Below are 21022 nucleotides of genomic sequence, written 5' to 3'. Positions count from 1 at the left end.
TCACTTTGTAGACCAGGCTAGCCTCGAACTCAGAAATCCGCCTGCCTCTGCCTCCCGAGTGCTGGGATTAAAGGCGTGCGCCACCACGCCCGGCTCCAAGCAAGTCTTGAACTTACGATCCTTCTGCTTCAGCCTCCTGAGTCCAAGACCATCAATCTACCATAGATAGATGACTAACAGACAGACAGACAGAGTGCTTTTTCCCTTGTGGTACTTAGGCTCAGACCTAGGGCCATGTGCATACAAGACAAATCCTGTACCACTGAGCTATATCCCCAGTACTATATCTTTTAAAAAAATCAATCAATCATTGTTTTTAAAATTTTTTTTATGTTTATAAGTGTTTGCCAGTGTATATGTCTATGCGTGCCTGGCCCCCACAGAAGTCAAAGGAGGACACCAGTTCCCTTGGAACTGGAGTTACAGCCGCCACGCGGGTGCTAGAAACTGAACGAGGTGATCTGTAAGAGCAGCGAGCCCACTTATCTGCTGAGCCATCCCTCCAGCCCTGTTTTTGGTTTTTGTGCTGCTGCTGTTTTTGAGACAAGATCTCACTGTTTACCTGGCTCACCTGACCCAGCCTCCTCAGTGCTGGATCACAGGTATGAGCCTCCACGCCAGCTTATTAAAAAAAAAAAGGGGGGGGGGTGCTGGAGAGATGGCTCAGTGGTTAAGAGCACTGACTGCTCTTCTGAAGGTCCTGTGTTCGATTCCCAGCAACCACATGGTGGCTCACAACCATCTGTACTGGGATCTGATGCCCTCTTCTGGTGTGTCTGAAGATAGCTACAGTGTACTCACATACATAAAATAAATAAATCTTTAAAAAAAATTGGGAGGCGGTATATTTTGACAGAGGGTCTTACTATGTTGCTCAGGCTTGCTTCAAACTTGTTATGTAGCCTAGGCTGGCCCTGAGCTCTCAGCATTTCTCCTGTCTGAGTTTTCTACATTCCGGAATCACACATGTCACTGTGTCCAGCTACATTGTTTTCTTCATAGACTCTGGGTTTTTTTTTTAATTTCCATCAAAGACAAAATATTGTTTAAAATGAGTAAACTTGGCTGAAAATATCACAGGAAGATATACCAGTTCTTTGGCTGACAAACATTAATTTTCTTGGATTTAATTCTTCATCTGTGAGATGAAAAGAATGGAGTAGTTGCTTTATTCCACCTTGAACCTTGATGATTTACCAGGTGGGATAACTGATGCTTACCCCTGCCCCTCCTCCCCGACTCCCACACCCAAACCATTTACTGTAGCAACCGAAAACGCTATAGTAGTAGACCTTGATTCCAACATAGGGCTTCTAAGCTCTTTACAAGGGTAAAGAAGAAGTGTCCATGAGAATATGAGAGAAAGAGTGCGGAACACATAAATAAGAGCACACAAACCTGGACCACTGAAAATTTTTCTTTTAGAGTGGTTAATTGACCAGACTACAGAAAATGTTTTTGAAAAAAACAACAACAAAGAATGAACATCTGCGTGCACATTATAGGAAACAGCAAAAGTAGTAGATATAAAACACAAGGCCTCTAGTTTCAGCCAATGTATTCTACAGACAATGGTGGTAACAGTATTCCTCAACTGTCATGTAGTTACAAGCATCAACAGCAGAGTGCCCAGATATCTGCTTGCATAAAACTGATAGTCTGTCTAGTATGTGCAAGGAAGGCCCTATTGGGTCCACAGTGGTATTGAGTTGACAAGTGTCTGATAATTCAACCTAAAAGTGTACTTGCAGTGTTCCAGTGTTTTCACGCAGGGATCACAAGTTTGGCATCATCTTAACTTGAGAGACAATGTTGCCTTTAGGCTTACAACTTTAAATCAGTTTGGTGTCCCTAAATTTGCGAATTCAACACAAATTCTAAGATACTAAAAATCATGGGACACATTTTCCCTTGAACTACAATGCTTATATTAGCTACTTAATGTTCAGTAGCTTATCGGTTATTTAAAAACAAAAAAAGCTATTAAGTTTAGTTTTTTAAAATATCAAGTCTGGAGGTGAGTATATATAGCTCAATTAGAAGAACACTTGCTTACCATGCATGAAGTCTTGGCTTCAATCTCTAGCAACACATAGAAACAGAAAGACAGACAGACAGACAGAGGCAGGAAAAAACACTGCTTTAGAGTATTTCAAAACCAGTTTTAGGAATCACAAGTTTAAGAACTAAGAAGGTGAAGTGATGGTTTTTTGGTTTTGGTTTTGGGGGGGTTTTTTGGTTTTTTGTTTGTTTGTTTGTTTTTTGGTCTTTTTCAAGACAGGGTTTCTCTGCATAGCCCTGGCTGTCCTGGAACTCACTCTGTAGACCAGGCTGGCCTCGAACTCAGAAATCTGCCAGCCTCTGCCTCCCAAAGTGCTGGGATCAAAGGCGTGCGCCACCATGCCTGGCTGGATATATGTTAATGCTCTGTTATCAAGGGCTTAAACTCAGTACCCACTACTCCTTAGAAAACCAGAATTTCCTAAGAAGCAAAGGTTGAACTATCTATGAACAAAGGCTGAGCCAGGAGCTGGGTTTGGTAATATAGCACTTGGGAAGTAGAGGTAGGATGATAGCAACAAGTTCAAGGCCAGCTTGATATATAAAGGAAACTCCAGGCTCACCAGAGCTATACAGTAAGACCCTGTCTCAAAACCAAAACCACTCATAGCCAAATAAGCAAACAAACATACAAAGAAGTGCTAAGTAGGGCCCGAAATGCAGATTAGGGAAAGAGTGCTTGCCTAGTGAGCGTGGTTGGAATCCATCTCCAGAATCAATCAATTAAGAAACAAATATAGTAAAATGTTAATAAGGGAACACATCAAATATATCCATGAGAGCTAGCCATGAATTGTTGGCCATTAATATATCAAAACAATTAAAATATGATGAGATAAATAAACCCATTTTCTCTAAGAGTTTATTATCTCTCAGCTTGGAGTTATGTTCACTAACAAACACTGATTGCCAAGGCTCTACCTAATATAATATGGCACTATTTCTAGAGATATGGCTTTCAACAAAAGTGGGGGAAAATCTGTTTTCATAGCATTCACAGTTTACTAAGAGGAGACAGGCAACTAGAAAAATAAAATGTCATTAGAGACAATGATTTGGAAAAGTAAACTAAATCATGGCAGGGAATATGGGTCATGGAGAGAACAAGGAGACCTACGAATGAACGGTGGTGGAGGAAGGCCTCATCAAGGCTGGCAGGGGGGTGGCATTCGGGGGACTAGGGGAAGAAAGTGCCTGGGTATAGGTGGCTTTGTCTGATGGGCTAATAAGAAGCCTCCCCTGGGGTAGGATACACATGGTCTAACTGAAGGGATGGGGAGAAGAGAGGAAGGGAAGGGACCGGGGTCAGGCCATTAAGGCTTACACGGGTCACTGTACAGACCTGGGCTTTTTTTGACTCGAGCAATTCTCAAAAGGACAGTAAGAACAGGGCAGGAGATTAGTGCAAATGCCTTTCTGAGATGAAGTGAAGCTGATTCATCAACAGTTTTTTTTTTTTTTGATGAATTTATCACACTGACCAACATATATATCCAAGTAGGACCTATCTTGGCCATTAACAATATTTTAGCTCTTCACAATAATGTGACTGACCCATGGAAGCCTGCATCATCAGATATCTTAAAAAATAGATCTCTCACATCTTTAATAACAACACCCAAGAGGCAGGGGCTAGCAGATCTCTGTGAGTTTATGGCCAGTCAAGTCTACATAGTGAATTCAGACCAGCCTGGTCTACACAGGGCTACCCTGTCTCAATCAAACAATCAAATAAAAATAGATTCTTACTTCTATTTTTAAAAGGTTTTTAAATGACTACTACTTCATGTATATGTGTGTTTCCCCTGCATGTATGTCTGTGCATCACATGTATACTTGATGCCTGCAGAGGCCAGATGATGTCAGAAGATCTGGAATCAGGGTTGCGGACAACTGTGAGCTGCCATATCGGTGCTAGGAACTGAACCAGGGTCCTCAGTAAGTGCTCCTAACCTTTGAGCCTTCTCTCCAGCCTCTAGGTTTTTCTTCCATGTCCTATAAAACACAGTGGTTCTGCCTCTGTGCAACTCTGTTCTTGGCTCCTTGCCCTCAGTATATTTTTGGTAAAATGTTACCTCTTCTTATCTGGGTGACAAGAGTTTGGGACTCAACATTAGCTTCTTGGGAGAAAATTACTATATAAATGGATCCCATTCTCACATTCTTCTCTATAATCCCTTGCCACCATTTCTGGATGCTAATACTGTAATAATAATACAGTGTTCATTTGTGTTTCCCTCTGTTGTATTTACCAACTGAAGGGAAGAAAATCAAAGCCCACAAAGGGCCAAAACACTCTTTTCAAGGGAACAAAATGTAAAGAACTTCTTTAAAAATAAGTGAAATCATGTATGCATGTATGTATTTATATATGTGTATGGATGCATGTATCTGTGTATGAATATATGTATGTATATATGTGTATGTATGTATATGTATGTATTTTTGTGTGTGTGTGTGTGTGTGTGTGTGTGTGTAAACAAAGTTTCTCTGTATAGCCCTGGCTGTCCTGGAACTCACTCTGTAGACCAGGCTGGCCTTGAAATCAGAAATCTGACTGCCTCTGCCTCCCAAGTGCTGGGATTAAAGACCTGAACTACACCACCTTGCTCTCTAGAAATGCTTTTAATCTTGCACGAAAAGTAAACTGCTAAAGTAAATAAATTGTTAAGGAAAATGAACTGGGCAGTTGTGGCACATGCTTTACTCCCAGCACTTGGAAGGCAGAGGCAGGCAGATTTCTGAGTTCGAGGCCAGCCTGGTCTACAGATTGAGTTCCAGTACAGCCAGGGCTACACAGAGAAACCCTGTCTCAGAAAACCAGAAGAAAAAAAAGAAAATGATCTCCACACACCTTAGTATAAACTAGGAAGATACGTGCCCATACAAACTGCTGAAGGGTACTGCAGAGATGATGGGGCAAGAGTTGAAACACAACTCATTTATTATTAGTAAAAAATATCTATGAATTTGAACTTAAACTTTTTCATTTCTATATGAAATACAGAATGCACACACATCTACTTTATATAGATAATTACAATGGACACATCTTTTTGTTGATTTTATTTTGTTTTATTTCTTTGTTAAATAGGAACAAATGACCCAGGCTGGCCTTGACTCCACTGTGGAGTCCAAGTTCACTTCTAATTCATAATTCTACTGCCTTTAGTCTCCTGAGTTCTGGAATAATAGGCCTGTGCCATCACACTCTGCAAGAGATTCCCTTTTGACCTGAAAAGCACCGTTAACAATAACTTGCAGCAGCTTGGGCTGGAGAAATGGTTCAGCAGTTAAGAGCCATGGCTGCTCTTCCAGAAGACCTGGGTTCAATTCCCAGCACCCACATGGCAGCTCACAACTGTCTGTGACTCCTGTTCCAGGGGATCCAATGCCATTTTCTGGCCTCTTCAGGTTCCAGGTATACAAGAGGTATACACACATGTAAGCAAGACACTCATATGTACAAATAAAAAGTTTTTAAAAATATTCTGCAGCTTCTCCTTTCCTTCAGATACTAGATTCATAACAAAAAAAAAACAGATCTAGAAGGCCTCAGCGGGCTTAGTATCTGATAGTGCATTTCTGAATACATTTTAAAGCCAATTATTAATTATATTTTCTGTATCTTCATTAGCATAAATAACTGAGAGTTGACTGTACCTTGAATATTTACTCTGTAGTTCTTTTAAAGGTTGGCAGCAAAGCAAAAATATCATAAAATCTACTCTGACATCTGCATCTAAGGAACTCACTTAAGCAATGTCAATTAAATGCATGTTATTTTAAAACGTATTCTTTGAGTTCCTGGGTTAGTAGTCACCACATTTTAAAACTGTACCAGAGATCCTGGATAAACATTCTGATTTACTCATTTCTGCAATGAAACTCAAAATGAGAAAAAATAGAAATTCAGCCGTTATTAGAGGGGGTAGAATACTGTGTGTCCAGGAGAGTGGCGCTCTGGCGCTCTCTCCACTGTGCCATAGACAGGACTTCAGAGCTGGAGAAGCCCGGCTCTACAGTCCAAGCTGCAGCTGCACCAATGCTCACTAATACTAGTTATTTATTACCTTAGAGACATTAAGTCTCTGTTTCCTTCTCTGTAAAATGTGAGAAATAAATGTATATAGAATACTGCCTCTCATAAAGCTATCATGATATTTCAATGAGCTAATACATGTAAAATGTGCAGTATCTGTTTGGTGGCTATCATATTTAAATCCCTCAATGTCATAGACACCCGCCTAAGTAAAAGCTATTTTGTTCCAATGGAACAGCCACTTGGGGTTAGTTAATTCTTTAGGTCTACAGCTTGCAACAGAAGATTGTCTAACCCTGGCCAAGACCTTCAGTTAAAAGTTTCAGGTGCTCAATACAAATAAAGTGAAAATTCAGAGAGCGCAATGTGTGTGCTGATAAGTAGATGGATTGGAGGCAAAGGGTTTGTCCAGGAGGCGCTTTCTCCCTATTACTGCAGCTAGTTTCACACTGTAAAACTAGCCCCGCTCCCACTGCAGTCTGCCACCTCCAGGTAGTGCATTCTAATCTTGGTCATAACTTTATCCTGGAGTCTAAGAAAATCCAGGACAACCAGCTGAGCAGGAAGAATGTGATAGCCAAGGAGCTGGTGACCTCTCTTGTGCTAAGATCCTTGTGTTCTTTTGCTTGGAGAAAACTTGGAGTCCTTCTGACTAATACTTAAGAGAGAATATGACTACAATCGCTTATAGATGTAACACCAATAACATCACTAGATAGTAATAACAGAAACAAACACTAATTAAATATAAGCAAGACAGAAAACTGGGCATCAGACAGTGCTCAGTTCTAGGATATGTTTCATCAGCAATGGTGGAACCAGGAAATGAAGAATATGTTCAAATCAAAATATATATAAGTTGTAATCACTACCATGTAAGAACACGCTCTGTAAGTCACCACCAAGTATTAGGAGCTCTCCAGAGTCTCTTTGGCCTGTCCTGTCTGGGTTGTCTGTTTTCTTTGATGATTAGTTTAAAAACCCAACAGATCAGAATAGCAGTGGTTAGTTATTCTAAGTGTACAAACAGAGTGGAAGACAAAAGGGGCGGGGAGGCAGAAGGAACTAGAGACAAGGAAGAAAGAAAGGCTTGGCAAATGGAGGGGGAACCTGAGAGTTGGACGTTTCAAAGAGGATGGCAAACATGCAGCAAGATTAGGAAGATACAGTAACTCATAGAAAAAAACTTAGGGGCAAAGCAGAAATATAATTGTGCAGGGCTAAGATGGGAAATTCTGAGGAAAAGAGAAGACTTGGGAAGTAGAAGGCTATAGTAGCAAAGACAGCGCCTCTTCAGTTTCTTCCAGTGCGCAGCAAACACACACACACACACACACACACACACAGGAACACAAACATGAACCTGTACACAGAGAGGCAGAGATAGACAGAGAGAGCAAAGAAACACGCCTAGATATTACTGCCAACAAGGAAAAATCTAAACATAGAAAGTGAGGACTAAGAACCTAGACAAAAATTCCTCACTGCTCGGCTTGAATATGAAAACTAGAATCAAAAAAAAAAAAAAAAAAAAAAAAAAAAAAAAAAAAAAAAAGAAAGAAAGAAAGAAAAAGAAAAGAAAAAAGAAAACTAGAATCACCAGAAAAAGTTGAGAAAAAGAAATTAATTTTAAAGGCAGTTACATGCTCTATTTCCTTATTAAACAAAAGGGGGATGTCACATTGTCACAGAATGGCTACAATGTCAGGGAATAATGGCAACATTGTCACAGGATGGTTGCATTGTCACAGTCAGGCCCCCTTCTTCTAAGGAAAATTAAGTGTGTGATACAAATGAAATCCAATTAATTTGGTTTTCATGAAAGTGGATGAATCCTGAATTAATTTGGAACAATGTAAAGAAATGTCTAATGTTCAGAGCAATAAGGTTATTCTTTTTACAACCACTGTTTTATATAAACTTTCCCATGTACAGTATAGTACTTCAGTTTTACAAGACCCAATTGATTCTTTAGAGACAACTAATCTTAATAAGAATTAATTCATAAACAGGATACAAGGAATTATTCGTTTGTGGTATGGAACAATGCAGCCATCTACCAAGATAGCTAAACTGCAGACACAGAGACAGAAGCAGAACTTCAAATGGAAGGCTGGGTTAGGCAATCTCATGAGTAAACGGACTTCAGTGTAGTCTGATGAAGAGCAAACGGCGTGGATTCGAGACACACAAACCAACTTCCTTCCCTCTTTGAAAAAGTGAATCAAATAATGAAGAAAGATATATATTTTACAAGGTTTATTTTAAAAGGTTGTCTTCAGGAGTGATTAAGAAAATTTAGTTAACTGCTGTGGATTAAAAATTGATTGTCAGGTCCCTTCCTTTATGAAAATACAGGTGTTTTTAGGGAAGAGTTTTACCATAGAGAAGCCAGCCAATGTGAACTGAAAGAGGACGCTGGACCACAGAGCAGGTCACTGAGTTACTGAACAAGCGTTCATGGGGGCCGAGTGAGGCACAGGGCTTACTTAGCGTGACTCCTCGGACTGCACAGATGGCTTACTGGTAAAACTCTTTGCTAAAATTCACAAGGCAGGCACCTCAGGCTTCAGGCTATTAGGGATACAAGGCCACCCCTCCGTTACCAGTGAGTTACTATTCTAGCTTTAAGTCCTCCTAACTCCAGCCTAGAGCCAACTAAGACGATAAATAGCCTCTCATATATATCAAATCTCACGGCAATTTTGCAGTCTGTCTTTCCAACCAGCAGAACTTTCTGTCTAAATTCTTTATCCTCTTTATTTATCGCAGTTTCGAAATACCAGCAAAGAAGTGAAATGCAGAACCGCTAAACCATATATAAAAATGTCTTTTTTTTTTTTTTTTTGGAGATATGGTCTCTTTATGCCTCCTTGGGTGTCCTGAAACTTGTTGTATAGGCCAGGGTGGCCTTAGGCTCAAAGAGATCCATCTGCCTCTGCCTCCTGGGTGCTGGGATTAAAGGCATGGGGCATAACACCTAGTTAAAATATTCATTTTTGAGAAATAACTAATTAATTTATTTCAAGTTCTTACCTTCTTTCTGTAAATATCAAAAAGTTCTAATTCATATAACCATGAACTAAAATTCATATTCCATACATATCACAAAATAAAAATCTGAATTTGGCTGCTAAGGCTGATCATATTTAAACCTACCTCCAATAACTACAGCAAGAAGTGTTATTTTACCAGATAAGCAAGCAACATCTTTTAATGAAGTAAGACAGTAGATTGTCCATTAAAAAAACAAAACAAAACAAACAAAAACAAAACAAAACACATCCACAGCTCACCAAGTTCTGTCTTCCCCACAGGAACAAGCAATTGGCCTTAAGGAAGACTATGGCCCTCATGAGTTAATAAATTCAACATATAGGAAAAGGTAGATTGTGAATAAGATACAGCCTGAAACCTAAGAAATTGTCTCAGGAAAAACTCTGTGAGTCCAAAAAAAAAAAAAAAAAGTCAAATAAACTTTTATAGTTTTAAACTGTACATTTAAAAACCGGACCAGAAGGAGCAAGGCCCGGTGCAGACGCTGGGTCCATTTTGTGACCTAGTCCTCTCCATTTGGGGATTAGCAACAGGGAGCCACACGTGGTAGGAAGCCAGCCATAGCATTCAAGCTTGACCGAATTTTAAAAGTGACACGGTAATCAAATATGCTTCGGGGGCAGTCTAGAATTTCAGGGTGCCTCGATCATTAAAATTAACATTTACAATTTAACAGGATGTAAGCTATGTTCCTCAAGTCATTTAAATAAATACTTGTATTTTCATCTATCAAAATAGTGTTCCATATACATTTGTAAAGAAAAGTTTTATTATGTATAATCCAAGAGATAATGCAACATAAGTTAAAATAAGCAAATTACCTTCTAAAATAGAGAATATATATATGTATATATATATATATTCAAATATAAAATAAGAATATACCTTACACTACCAATAAAGCAATGTCGTCACAAAACGTGAATAAATGCAACACTAAGCAATGGAAGCCCTTGCGTGGGTTTTTGCTTTGCCAAACTAAAGAAGACCGGCATCTTTCAAGCAGAGGAAGGAAGGTAAAACGGAACCGCATTCTACTTGCCTGCATTAGCTTCCCTTCTGCTGGAGTCACTTCTGCAACACCAGCAAACACGCCTTCCAAAGTGAGGTTCAGTTTTCCGGTGGGGTCCATTTTCAAGGGGATCACTCTGATAATCGCTTTCTGTTCTGCTGATCTTTCGGACTCCACTGCCGCCGCCAGCACCAGTCCTGTGTGTCCGAAGCCTGCGTGCAGGGTTGCCATCAGCAGCCAGGGCCAGAGGACAGCCAGCTGCAGCTGGTGGCCACCACTCATGCTACCAGCTGCATCAATGCTCTTCGGCCATGCATACTGCTTCTACTACTAGCTCATCCCAAAGGCAGGTCCTCAGTGCAGAACACGAATGGGGAGAAATGCTAGTCCTCCGTTTCAGAGAGCCAAGTCAGATTCTGGTCCTTCCTCTTTCTAAAGTCAATTCCCAAGCACGGGGGGATTCCTGACTGGGAAGAGGAGATGGCCTTTTCAGCCCACCTCTGGGGCAGGTATGTCCTTTTCTCCCATCGTCACTGCGAATACAGAAACGCCACCTCTTCTCTTTGGAATTTCCAAATGTGCTTTAGATACAAACATGGATCGGTATTATGTCAGATCACTTGCTGCTGGTCTTCCATATGTATCAGATTTCTGAGGCACTAAACCCAAGGCCGATGAAGAAAACAAGGTCAGTAAACGGCTAAAGCAGCGCATTGGAGGTGAGGGAGGAACTTCAGCTCAGAACACGAAGACATGCTGCCCTTTTTAAGCCAGAAAAAAATGTCAACCATAAATGGCTAAAGTCCATGAGGAGGTTTTCTTCTGAATAGGGGAAGAGTGGGAACTAATCAGGCCCACCTGGAGGGACGTCTAAAGATGCTGTAGCATATACTCATGAAAATGTCCACGCTGAATTGTGCTTCAGCATAGTCCAGAGTTCTAGGCCTACTGGATTTATATACTTTTAAAGAACTGCAATATATTATTTTGTGTGTGTGTGTTCCACCAAAAGTGCCTGTAAAATTAGGCACAAATTCATATATCTTTGACATACGACACAATTAATCTGAGTATCAAAATCTCTTCCAACTTCCCTTTTGAGATACTTGAAAAGTTTAGCTTTGCAATGATTTTCCCAGCTAAAATTCATATTTCTGTTTCTACTTTCCTTTCTCGTTTAGGGATCCCAGAGTTTATTCTCCAGTCTGAGAATACCAAGCGCTTTGACTTTCCTCAGAATGCTGTGGAAACACATCCAGACTTTACAATCTGTAATCTTCTAGATTCAGGAGAAAAACAAAGGACTATTCCTAAGTTTTCAAATTCCTTGAGGGGGCGGAGAATAAAAGATAGGGGGAGTAGAAAGGCTCTAAGTTGAGCACCCTGAAAAAAATCAGGCTGTGGAGACCTGGGGTATTTCTATGCTCCTAGGAAACTTTGGACTCTTCATAAACATCAGATTTTTAAAATGCGTACCCTTAAGTAGCTATAAATACACCTCACCCACAAAGTATGCTGCGTTTTGAAGTCGTTTAAAAATCCTATCCAGTCTTCAGAGGAAGTGCTGAATAGCCAAGCGATTGAACGCAAACCTGTTCTATAGATTCTTTACTTTTGCTGAGACAGAGGGAGGGAGAAAACAAGAAAGAATTTCAAAAGAAATCTGCAAACCTGTTGCGCTGTCGGGTCCACTGGAGTCCACGGGGGGGGGGGGTGTGTGAAACAAATTCAATTATGCTTTTATAAATCCTGCTTAAAAAAAAAAAAAAGACCTGAGCTGCTTAACCCAGTACGGCTCCAGCTTCCACCTTCTCACTCTGCAATCAGACCAAGTGCTCGCACTACAGGTAGGTGCCGAGAAATTCCGAAGCCCGAAAAAGTAATCCACACAGATCAGGCAAAAACTTATTCCAAGACGAGAGCTACTGTCCTCCTCAAGAACTCTGGAAATGCTTAAAGAAGAGCCAAAATCATCTCTAAAATCTAACAAAAGTCTTCTCCCTCCGCCTCTGTACGGAATATTAAATGGTCAGCTCTTGGAAGAGATGAGAAACGAAGCAGCAAATAGAACATTCACTACCCAAACCACAGAAGATCCCAGAGGGAGAAGGCGGTATCCCTGAATCGTAGATGGACTTGGAAGTTCTGAAGGAGGCAGGGTTGAAGTGCTCCTTTCAAGAAAGACAATTCTGGATCAGCTCCCTACAGCAGGAAACCTGTGGTTTGTAATTGGTGTACCAGCTCTGACTTCTTCCCCTGGGACTGCAATCACGCTCTCTACCTGCTGACAAAGTGAGGGTGGAGCCGCTACACGCAAGCCGGCCCCTCCTCCTCTTGGTGCACGCACTCACTAACTTAACCAAAAGTCTTCTCTCGGTCTCTTTCTGTCTCGTGCTCTTTTACTCCCCCTAGTGAGCGACAGCCCAACTGCACGCAGTTCAATCAGTCCTCACCTTTCCCCACAGGAGATAAATCAGGGCCACCCAAACGTGTCTATTCTGTAAGCAGCACCAGCACACTGACGGCGGTATGAGGGACAGAACAGAAAACAAAGACATCCAAAAGACAAAAGAACTGCGCAAAGTCTTGCAGTTACAAATTCAAATAGATCTCTATTCTTCCCATGTTTTAGTGTCTACAAATGCACAAAGCCAGAATTGAGAGATCTTATACTGAGTATTTGTTGCTTATGTCTGCCACTGTGAAAAGACTTCTGCATAGCTTTTCTTCAGTTCTTACTACGTTCAGTAGTTCTGCCTAAACTACACCTGTATGGATCTCTCAAATCGGGGTGCTGTCATTAGTCTGGAATCTGTTATCTCTCTCTTACTCTTTGGGTCAAACCTATTCTTCCAGTGTAAGGCTGTAAGTTAGCCTGCATATAGAAGCCAAGCATTAAACCTATGCTTGGAGCTGGAGCAGGGGCTCAGTGGTTAAGAGCACTGGCTGCCTGTTCATCCAGAGGGCTGAAGTCTACTTTTCAACATTTACATGGTGGCTCACAATCGTCTACAACTCCATTTCCAGTGAATTCAACACCCTTGTCTGGCCTCCACAGGCACTTCAGACAAAACACCCATACATATAAGATAAATCTTTTCTTAAAAGTTAAATATGTCTAATAAAAACAGTATAGGTAAAGAGATTAAATTTAGCTAATTACTACCTTCATGCAATATAGTTCTTTATAAATCTTCATATTTGAATACTGCAATATTTACATTTTCAAAATTATATTTGACATTTCTTTTTAAAATTGTATTTGATATGTATGGATGTTTTGTCTGCATGTATGTTTGTATACCATGTGTGTGTGAGGCCAGAAGAGGGTGTAAGACCCGGTGGAGCTGCAGTTACAGATGTTTGTAAGCCACATGTGAATACCGAGACTCAAACTCTGGAAGAGCAGTCAGCGACCTTAACCTGTGCCATCCCTCCAGCCCCATGGTCAGCATTCCATGGTTGAACTAGTAGAATTTTTCAAAATTCTATTCATAAACAACAATGTGGTCGTTCAACTCTGTTGAAATGTATACATTTTAAATGATTATGATGAAGTTCTGTGTTTTAATTTAATATATAGATGAACCTGTTTGGGCATGTGTAAAAATGTGGATAATTAGCCAAGCATAGTGGCTCACAACTGTAATATTAGTAGTCACAAAACTGAATGAGAAGGACTTTTTGTTAATTGGTGGCTAGCTTGGCCTGTAGAGTGAGTTCCAGGTCCGTCAGATATACCAGGACCTCCTGTCAAAAATATGCCCTGTGGATAATTGCAATCATAGGCTTGCTGTAAGGATTAAGTAGTATAGTATCTCTGAAAGCATCAAGTTGCCCACTGATATTTTTCTATATAGGTTTAAGATGGTCTCAGAGTTTTATAGTTAATAACTAACCTGGGAGAGAGAAATTCTATTTTTTTTCTTCAAAAAGGGGGTAGGTGTCTCATTTCCCAGGATAGCCAATAACTTCTGAAACTCCGGCTTAAACTTTTTAGATGGGATTACAAGCATAGTCTATCATGTTTAGCTCTGAAGTAAATTTGTTTGAATTTTTAAATGTATAATTCTCTCTGTGTGTGTGTGTGTGTGAGAGAGAGAGAGAGCGAGAGAGAGAGAGAGAGAGAGCAAGAAGAGGAGAGGAAAGAGAGAGGTGGAGTGGGATGGGGGGGTACGGGTGTGAAGATCAAAGGACAACTTTGTGCAGTTGGTTCTCTCCCTCACCTTTACAGGAGTTCTGGGGTCCAATTCAGAGGTCATCAAGACTACATGGGGCTTTACCTGCTAAGCTGTCTCATTAGCATAAATGTTTTGCTCTTAACCATGGCCATAGAGTGACATATCAAAATAATGAAAACTACATGTAATTATAGAACACTAGTACAAGTTAAATATCTTCAGGCCAAAGAGAAACAACAAAATAACTTCTAAGTAGACCGCACCTTTTCCTTCTTGAAACTCACAGAGTAATCAACTAATAGTTAATATACATATTTAGTTGAAAACTAAAAATATAAACTTATAAACTTGGTTGTTCTCTCTCACGGAAATTCTGAAATCTGGAAATGATGAAATAAATCTTTCATGAACTTGGGATCAAGCCAAACAACCCTGTGCTTTAGTGCACTAATACATAGTTCACTTACATTACCAAAATAACAAGGTAAATTATTATTCAAGTTAGGTCTGATATGCCATGGCCCCTTCCTGAAAATGCTGTAGATGGCACGGTGTTCTTTGTGGTGCCTGTGGCATCTAAATGCAGGGCCTGTGCATGTAGGGCCAGTGCCCTGGGTCTCAGTGGCCTCCTCAGCCCCAGCCTCATCCTGCGCATCCGACAGAGGATCCTTAGCAATCACTTTCCTGCCTGGATTCACTAAAGTTACTGAAGACGACTCATCCTTTTCTAAAACCCAGGACTCCATGAAGTATGTATAAGAACTGTCCTTATTCTTAAAAACATTTAATTTTTAATCGTTATTTAAAAGGAATATTTTTAAAGGTCTGGACAACTGTTTTGTTGAGACAGTGTCTTGGTCTCACAGATCCCAGGCTGGCCTCTAACTCTTTTTTTTTTTTTTTTTTTTCTTTTTCCGAGACAGGGTTTCTCTGTATAGCCCTGGCTGTCCTGGCACTCACTTTGTAGACCAGGCTGGCCTCGAACTCAGAGATCCGCCTGCCTCTGCCTCCCGAGTACTGGGATTAAAGGTGTGCGCCACCACCGCCCGGCGGCCTCTAACTCTTTATGTAACCAAGAATAACCCTGATGCAGACTGTGTATGGTGCCACACACCTGAAATGCAGAACTCTAGATACAGAGGCAGGAGGATCACTGCAAGTTTCAGGCTAGCCTGGTCTATATAGCAAGACCTTGTCTCAACAAGGAGACAGGTACAGTGTTTATCTAGCACGCATGCCAGGCTCTGAGTTCGTCTCCAGCACTGCAGAGAGAAAGAGAGAGAAATCAGATTCTTTGAAAAACAGAATGCATTGAGTTTTTTAACTTTACCCAGCTGCTTATAATGACTAAATTTTCTATTGGCAACCAATAAAACAGTAAAACAACCAAGACAAGAGTCTAGTTGGAACATTCATTTTATTGTTGACTGACTGAAACTGATCGGTGCTTAAAGTGCTGAAACGCGGAGGTGCTAGACAGGAACTCAGTGTGTGTCAGGCCCTGCTGGCTAGTTCACATGCACATTCCACTTGACTGCTTGCTATTTGCATAAGTCACTGACGATGGCTTTAGGAGATGGGTTCCAGGCAGTGAGCAGAGCAGGAGGTCCAGCTCCTCTATCTGGTGTGCTCGTCTGTAAAAACGTTTGGAGAGCCAATCAAGGCATCTCATCGATCAAGCCTGTAGACCACCGAAACCATGTCTGTGCCAAGGTTCCTGCCTGACACACGTTCTTCTAAAGGTATTACCTCTTTCCATAGCCACAAGGCGAAGAAAGGCATCTCGAGGGGAAGAACTATCACCTACACAGCTTACCAGCTCTTCAATGTGACAGAGAAAAGGCAAAGGTCCTTCATTAGAAGCCGGGTCTCCTTTTCACATATTTTGCCAAGACATTTGGCACGGATAGATGTAGACGTCTCGATCGTCTGTGTATCTTTCAAGCCTCCCTAGTAAAGATGATTAGGTGCCCAGGAAGGAGCACAAATAGTCTAATTAGATGGCCAGAGAGTCAATTTTCAAAACCTAGTTTCAAAACTAAACTGAGTTGCTGTGGACTAATCCAGAGCTCACCCTCCAGAGCAGCTCGATCTCTGCGACACTTCTGGGTCTAATGCCATTGGGAAGGTCCAGCGCAAAGCAGGAAGTGAGCTGAGAACCTGCAATGGCTGGTACAGTGGCAATGCCACTGAAGCGCTGCTTGCTTCATTAGCTTTAAATCCACAGACCTTTCCTTTTATTTCTGCAGCGCTTATTAGGAAACCAGGGGTGTGTGGGGGTATTCAGCAAGAAAATTCTAGTCCTCAAAATCCGTTAAATCACAAAAGTTCTTGCTGTCACTGAGTGGACATGGATCAACTACAAAAACTGGACATCTAAAATCTCCTTCCTCTCCTTAAAAACAGCCCCACAATTCGACTACTCATGTGCACAGTCCAACAGAGGGATAAGAAAAATGGTGATAGTCTACTCCACTGTCCAAAAGTCTCTCAGAAGCTTAAGCCATTTAATATTTCAAATATAGGTTTGTCTTAAATTACAGCATAGCTTCCAGTAAATGATACCAAGCAATTCCCCCCAAATTTGCACACAATACCCCTTACAGATGAGAATTTATACTAGCTGAATGTGAAAATCTAAAATAAGAAAACAGTGCTAAACCTCTCAGTGCTTTTCTTTACATATTGTACATTTACCCTTCAAACATAAAATTACACTCGCGTCCTTTAATCCTTCTATTCTGCAGTGTCAATACAAATACAAAGCTTTAAAACCTTTACATCTATCAGCATTTATAAATATAATTAAACAAATTAAATATTTTTCTTTAGAAGACATTTATGTAAGTGATATTAACAAAACTTTCTTACTATTTATGATAATTTATCATTCAAATTAAAGAAAGACATGAAAATGGAAAAAAATACTCCCATGAATATTAAAGACTCAGAGGCTGTTAGTGTGATGGATGGGCCAAGTCCGGATGCCTTGCTCTTCAAACAGGACGTGGGTTGAGAATCAAGAGCCCGTTCTTGGTTAATCACTTAGAAAATGAGCGTTTTCCAGCATGTCCTCCCTGGGCGCCCTGACCCGCTTGGACTTGTGCTATTGGTGACCTCACGTGTCTTGGTTTATCATACCCTCTTCCTTAAAGGATCACACTGTGACTTCAGACAGGCGACACTGTGCTGACTACAGTTCAAAATGGCATCACAACTCAGCACACACACTGCTCCAGTACCATCAACACTTAGATGCTTCTTGAAGGCCAGGACTTTTCATTTGAAAGGAATCTGGGCAGCATAAAAAAAAAATTAAAAAAAAAAAAAAAAGGCCGCTAGATGTTTAGCAGTTTGTCAAGGTCAGCAATCTGAACTGAACAGTTGGAGTAAATATGAAACTCCCAATTTTCAATTTAACAAAATCTCAACAAAAACAAAAAAGATGCTTTTTTTTTTCCTTAACAGAACTGAAAAACTCCCAACAGTGTGTCACGTGCAGCGCCTGTCCCCTCCAGCCGTGGCTAGCGCACGATGTCACGGCTGTCACCCAGCTCCTCATTCTTTTAACTCCTCCTCCTTTGGAAAGTGTTCCTGCTTGCAGGCCACATCCACCAGCAGATGAAGATCTAGGAAGAAAAGGATGGTTTACTCACTCTCAGCCCCTCAGGCTACAGATGTCAACAGACACGCCTTCAGGCAAGAACAAGTTGTCTATAAATAATCATAAATTATGTTTTTTCACCAGACTCCCAATTTTAGGACATTTTTTTCACTCTTTAAAGCACACCCAGGAGCTAGGTATGAATCCAAGCAGATCAACAAAGTTTAAAGTATTGCCTTTACTATCTATTTAAAGGGGATAGCCAGATGTGATAGCACATGCCTGTAATCTTAGCAGTTGGGAGGTAGAGGGAGGAGGGGTGGGAGTTCAAAGCCAGTCTTAGCTACTTAGAGAGGCTCATGTAGCTGAGGCTACATTTAGATCCTGTCTCAAACTAAACAAACAAAAACTTAAAAGAAAATGTGTAAAAAGGAAATAAGATAAAATATATTCATACAAACAAAATTACACACACACACACACACCCCGCTTCAGCATATCCTCACAGGGATCAAGAGGCAAAGCAGTTTATCAAGAGTGAAAAGTAGTCAAAATTGTCAGTGCAAGTACAAGCTTGGGAATTTTTTTTTCAACAGTGATAATTGCAGAACATTTATGTAACGTATGAACATTTTAAAGTAGATAAATACATCATTATAAGCCATCTATTTAACTCTGACAAGAAAGTAGGTAACAGTGAGGTGGAGTGGCTAAGTTATTATATGGCAAGTAAGAAAAGCCAGTGGTTTCCACCTTGTTACACACTGAAATCGTCTGGCAATCTTCAAAACGCCAGTGCCTGGGGCTCCCTCCTCCAGACACTCTTATTTAATTGGTACGGAGTGCAACCTAAGCTTCAGGATTTTTGAAAACTGACCAAAAGATGTAGGAGTAACAATTATGATCATTTTCTAAACTCCTCAGCTCCACATCAAGATGAGAACAAGGCATATGGTAATGGAAACTATTAAAATAAGAGTTTGAGATATGGCTGGGGGTGGTGGCACAGGCTGTAATCTTAGAACCTGAGAGGCAGAGGCAAGAGACTGACACAAGGCAAGCTTAATTTATATAGAATATTCTAGGCTAGCCAGGGCTACACAATCCTGACTCAACACACACACAAAGAGACAGACGGATTGATTTTGAGATATGAAAAGATCTATTTATAACCCTATTTTGAAAATAAACTAAACTGTTTGAAACAAATGGCCCCCAAAAGACTCACGGGGAGTGGCACTGTTGGGGGTGTGGCACTGTTAGGGGGTATGGTACTGTTAGGGGGTATGGCCTTGCTGGAGAAGGTGTGGCATAGTTGGAAGAAAGGTGTCTCAGTCTCTTCCTGCGGCCTTGGGGTCTGGGTGTAGAGCTCTCAACTATCTTCCTAGCACCATGTCTGCCTGCATGGCACTATGTATGCTTCCTACCCTGATAATAACAGACTAAACCGCCCCCAATTGAATGTTGCCCTTTATAAGAGTTGCATTGAACCCTTACTGAGACAATTAGGAAATCTTAGTAATGACAAAAGGAGAGACTACTGGAGGAATGGTAGATCTCGTGGAAAGATAGACTGAGCGGAAACAAACCTTTTTTAGTAACTGAGCTTTAAAATAAGATGAAAATTGGAGCCAAGCATAGTTGTGTACACCTTTGATCCCAAAACCTGGGAGGCAGAGGCAGGTGGATCTTTGAGTTCAAAGCTATCCTGGTCTACACAGTGAGCTTCAGGACAGCTAGAACTACACATAGAAACCTTGTTTCAAAAAAACAAAAACAAAAAACAAACAAACAAACAAACAACCCAAAAGTGTGTGTGTGTAATTTGATACATGGCTTCTAGCAGTAAGCATTTAAACAACGATTTTACTAAAAGGGTGAGCCTTTTTTATCAAGCCAATCAAGAAGAGCGTATATATAATAACACAACGCACAGACTATATAGACTAGCCTGGTGCTTTAAGAGCTTTTATATTTTATATTATGACTTCACTCAGAAACGAAAAGATAAGTATTAAAGAATCAGTGGCAGGCAGGCTTTAAGGGATGAGGACACTGCCCTCACTTGCTTGGCAAGCACCCTCCCTTTATGTGAACCATCATCCAATACCTACAAAATGGGAAGTTTTTTTGTGTGGTTGCTTGCTTGCTTTTCTGAAACAAGGTCTTACACAGTCTCCAGGGCTACCTTAAACTCACGGCAATCTGCATGCCTTTGCCTCCCAAGTTCCGAGAGCACGGCTGTGAACTAGCACGCCCGGCTTGGGAAGTCTTTAGGAATGAACTGAACTTTGATCTTAAACATTCAGTGTTCAGTGATTGCAAAATTATACATCTTATCAGGACATACACAAACAAAAAGTGTAATTTTGATGTTTAATCAATATGAAGCCTTTTATTAAAAAAAAAAACAAAGCTCAAAATATAAGAAACTGTCCTTATTTACATGTAGCAACAAAAATTTTAAATATTTTTTAAAACTTTAAAAATTATTTTATCTATATGGATGTTTTGCTTGCATGTATGTCTGTATACCACATGGTACCCACAGAGTTCTGAAGTGGGTATTGGATGCCCTGTAACTGGAGTTATAGATGGTTGTAAATGTATATATATGTGTGTGTGTGTGTGTGTGTGTGTGTGTGTGTGTGTGTGTAGGTACTGGGAATTAAATCCAGGTTCTCTCTCTCTCTCTTAAAGATTTATTTATATGTAAGTACACTGTAGCTGTCTTCAGACACACCAGAGGAGGATGTCAGATCTCATTACGGATGGTTGTGAGCCACCATGTGGTTGCTGGGATTTGAACTCAGGACCTTCAGAAGAGCAGTCAGTATTCTTAACCACTGAGCCATCTCTCCAGCCCCCACTCAGGTTATCTTAAGAGCAGCCAATGCTCTGAACCACTGAGCCCATCTCTGTAGCCCCCAAATTTTAAAATAATTTCACTACAGAAGGACACTGAGAAGTTCTAGGAGATAGCATGATCCTGTTGAATGGGATATTAAGAACCATAAATATATTCTGTTTTAGAATTTGAGACCACATTGTCTTTTTTTTTTTTT

The 21022-nt window shown here is 40.6% G+C and overlaps 2 protein-coding genes across 2 annotated transcripts in view; both read right to left on the bottom strand.

Moving 5' to 3' along the window:
- The window catches only part of Rnf43 (ring finger protein 43), a 72810-nt gene extending 60370 nt beyond the window's left edge, over positions 1–12440 (bottom strand). Inside the window, exons 1-2 of the mRNA XM_021175822.2 lie at positions 11844–12440; positions 10203–10831 (exon numbers count right to left, since the gene is read on the bottom strand). Coding sequence (XP_021031481.1) covers positions 10203–10454 — 252 coding nt within the window. The 5' untranslated portion in view covers positions 10455–10831; positions 11844–12440. The remainder of the gene's footprint in view (positions 1–10202; positions 10832–11843) is intronic.
- A 3311-nt stretch (positions 12441–15751) lies between these two features.
- Positions 15752–21022, bottom strand: part of Hsf5 (heat shock transcription factor 5) — a 42947-nt gene continuing 37676 nt past the window's right edge. The window contains exon 6 of the mRNA XM_021178390.1: positions 15752–17982. Coding sequence (XP_021034049.1) covers positions 17912–17982 — 71 coding nt within the window. The 3' untranslated portion in view covers positions 15752–17911. The remainder of the gene's footprint in view (positions 17983–21022) is intronic.

This window comes from Mus caroli, chromosome 11, assembly GCF_900094665.2.
Source record: "Mus caroli chromosome 11, CAROLI_EIJ_v1.1, whole genome shotgun sequence".
Taxonomy (NCBI): Eukaryota; Metazoa; Chordata; class Mammalia; order Rodentia; family Muridae; genus Mus; species Mus caroli.
Note: the sequence above shows the minus strand (reverse complement) of the source record. Positions and strands in the feature narration are given on the sequence as shown.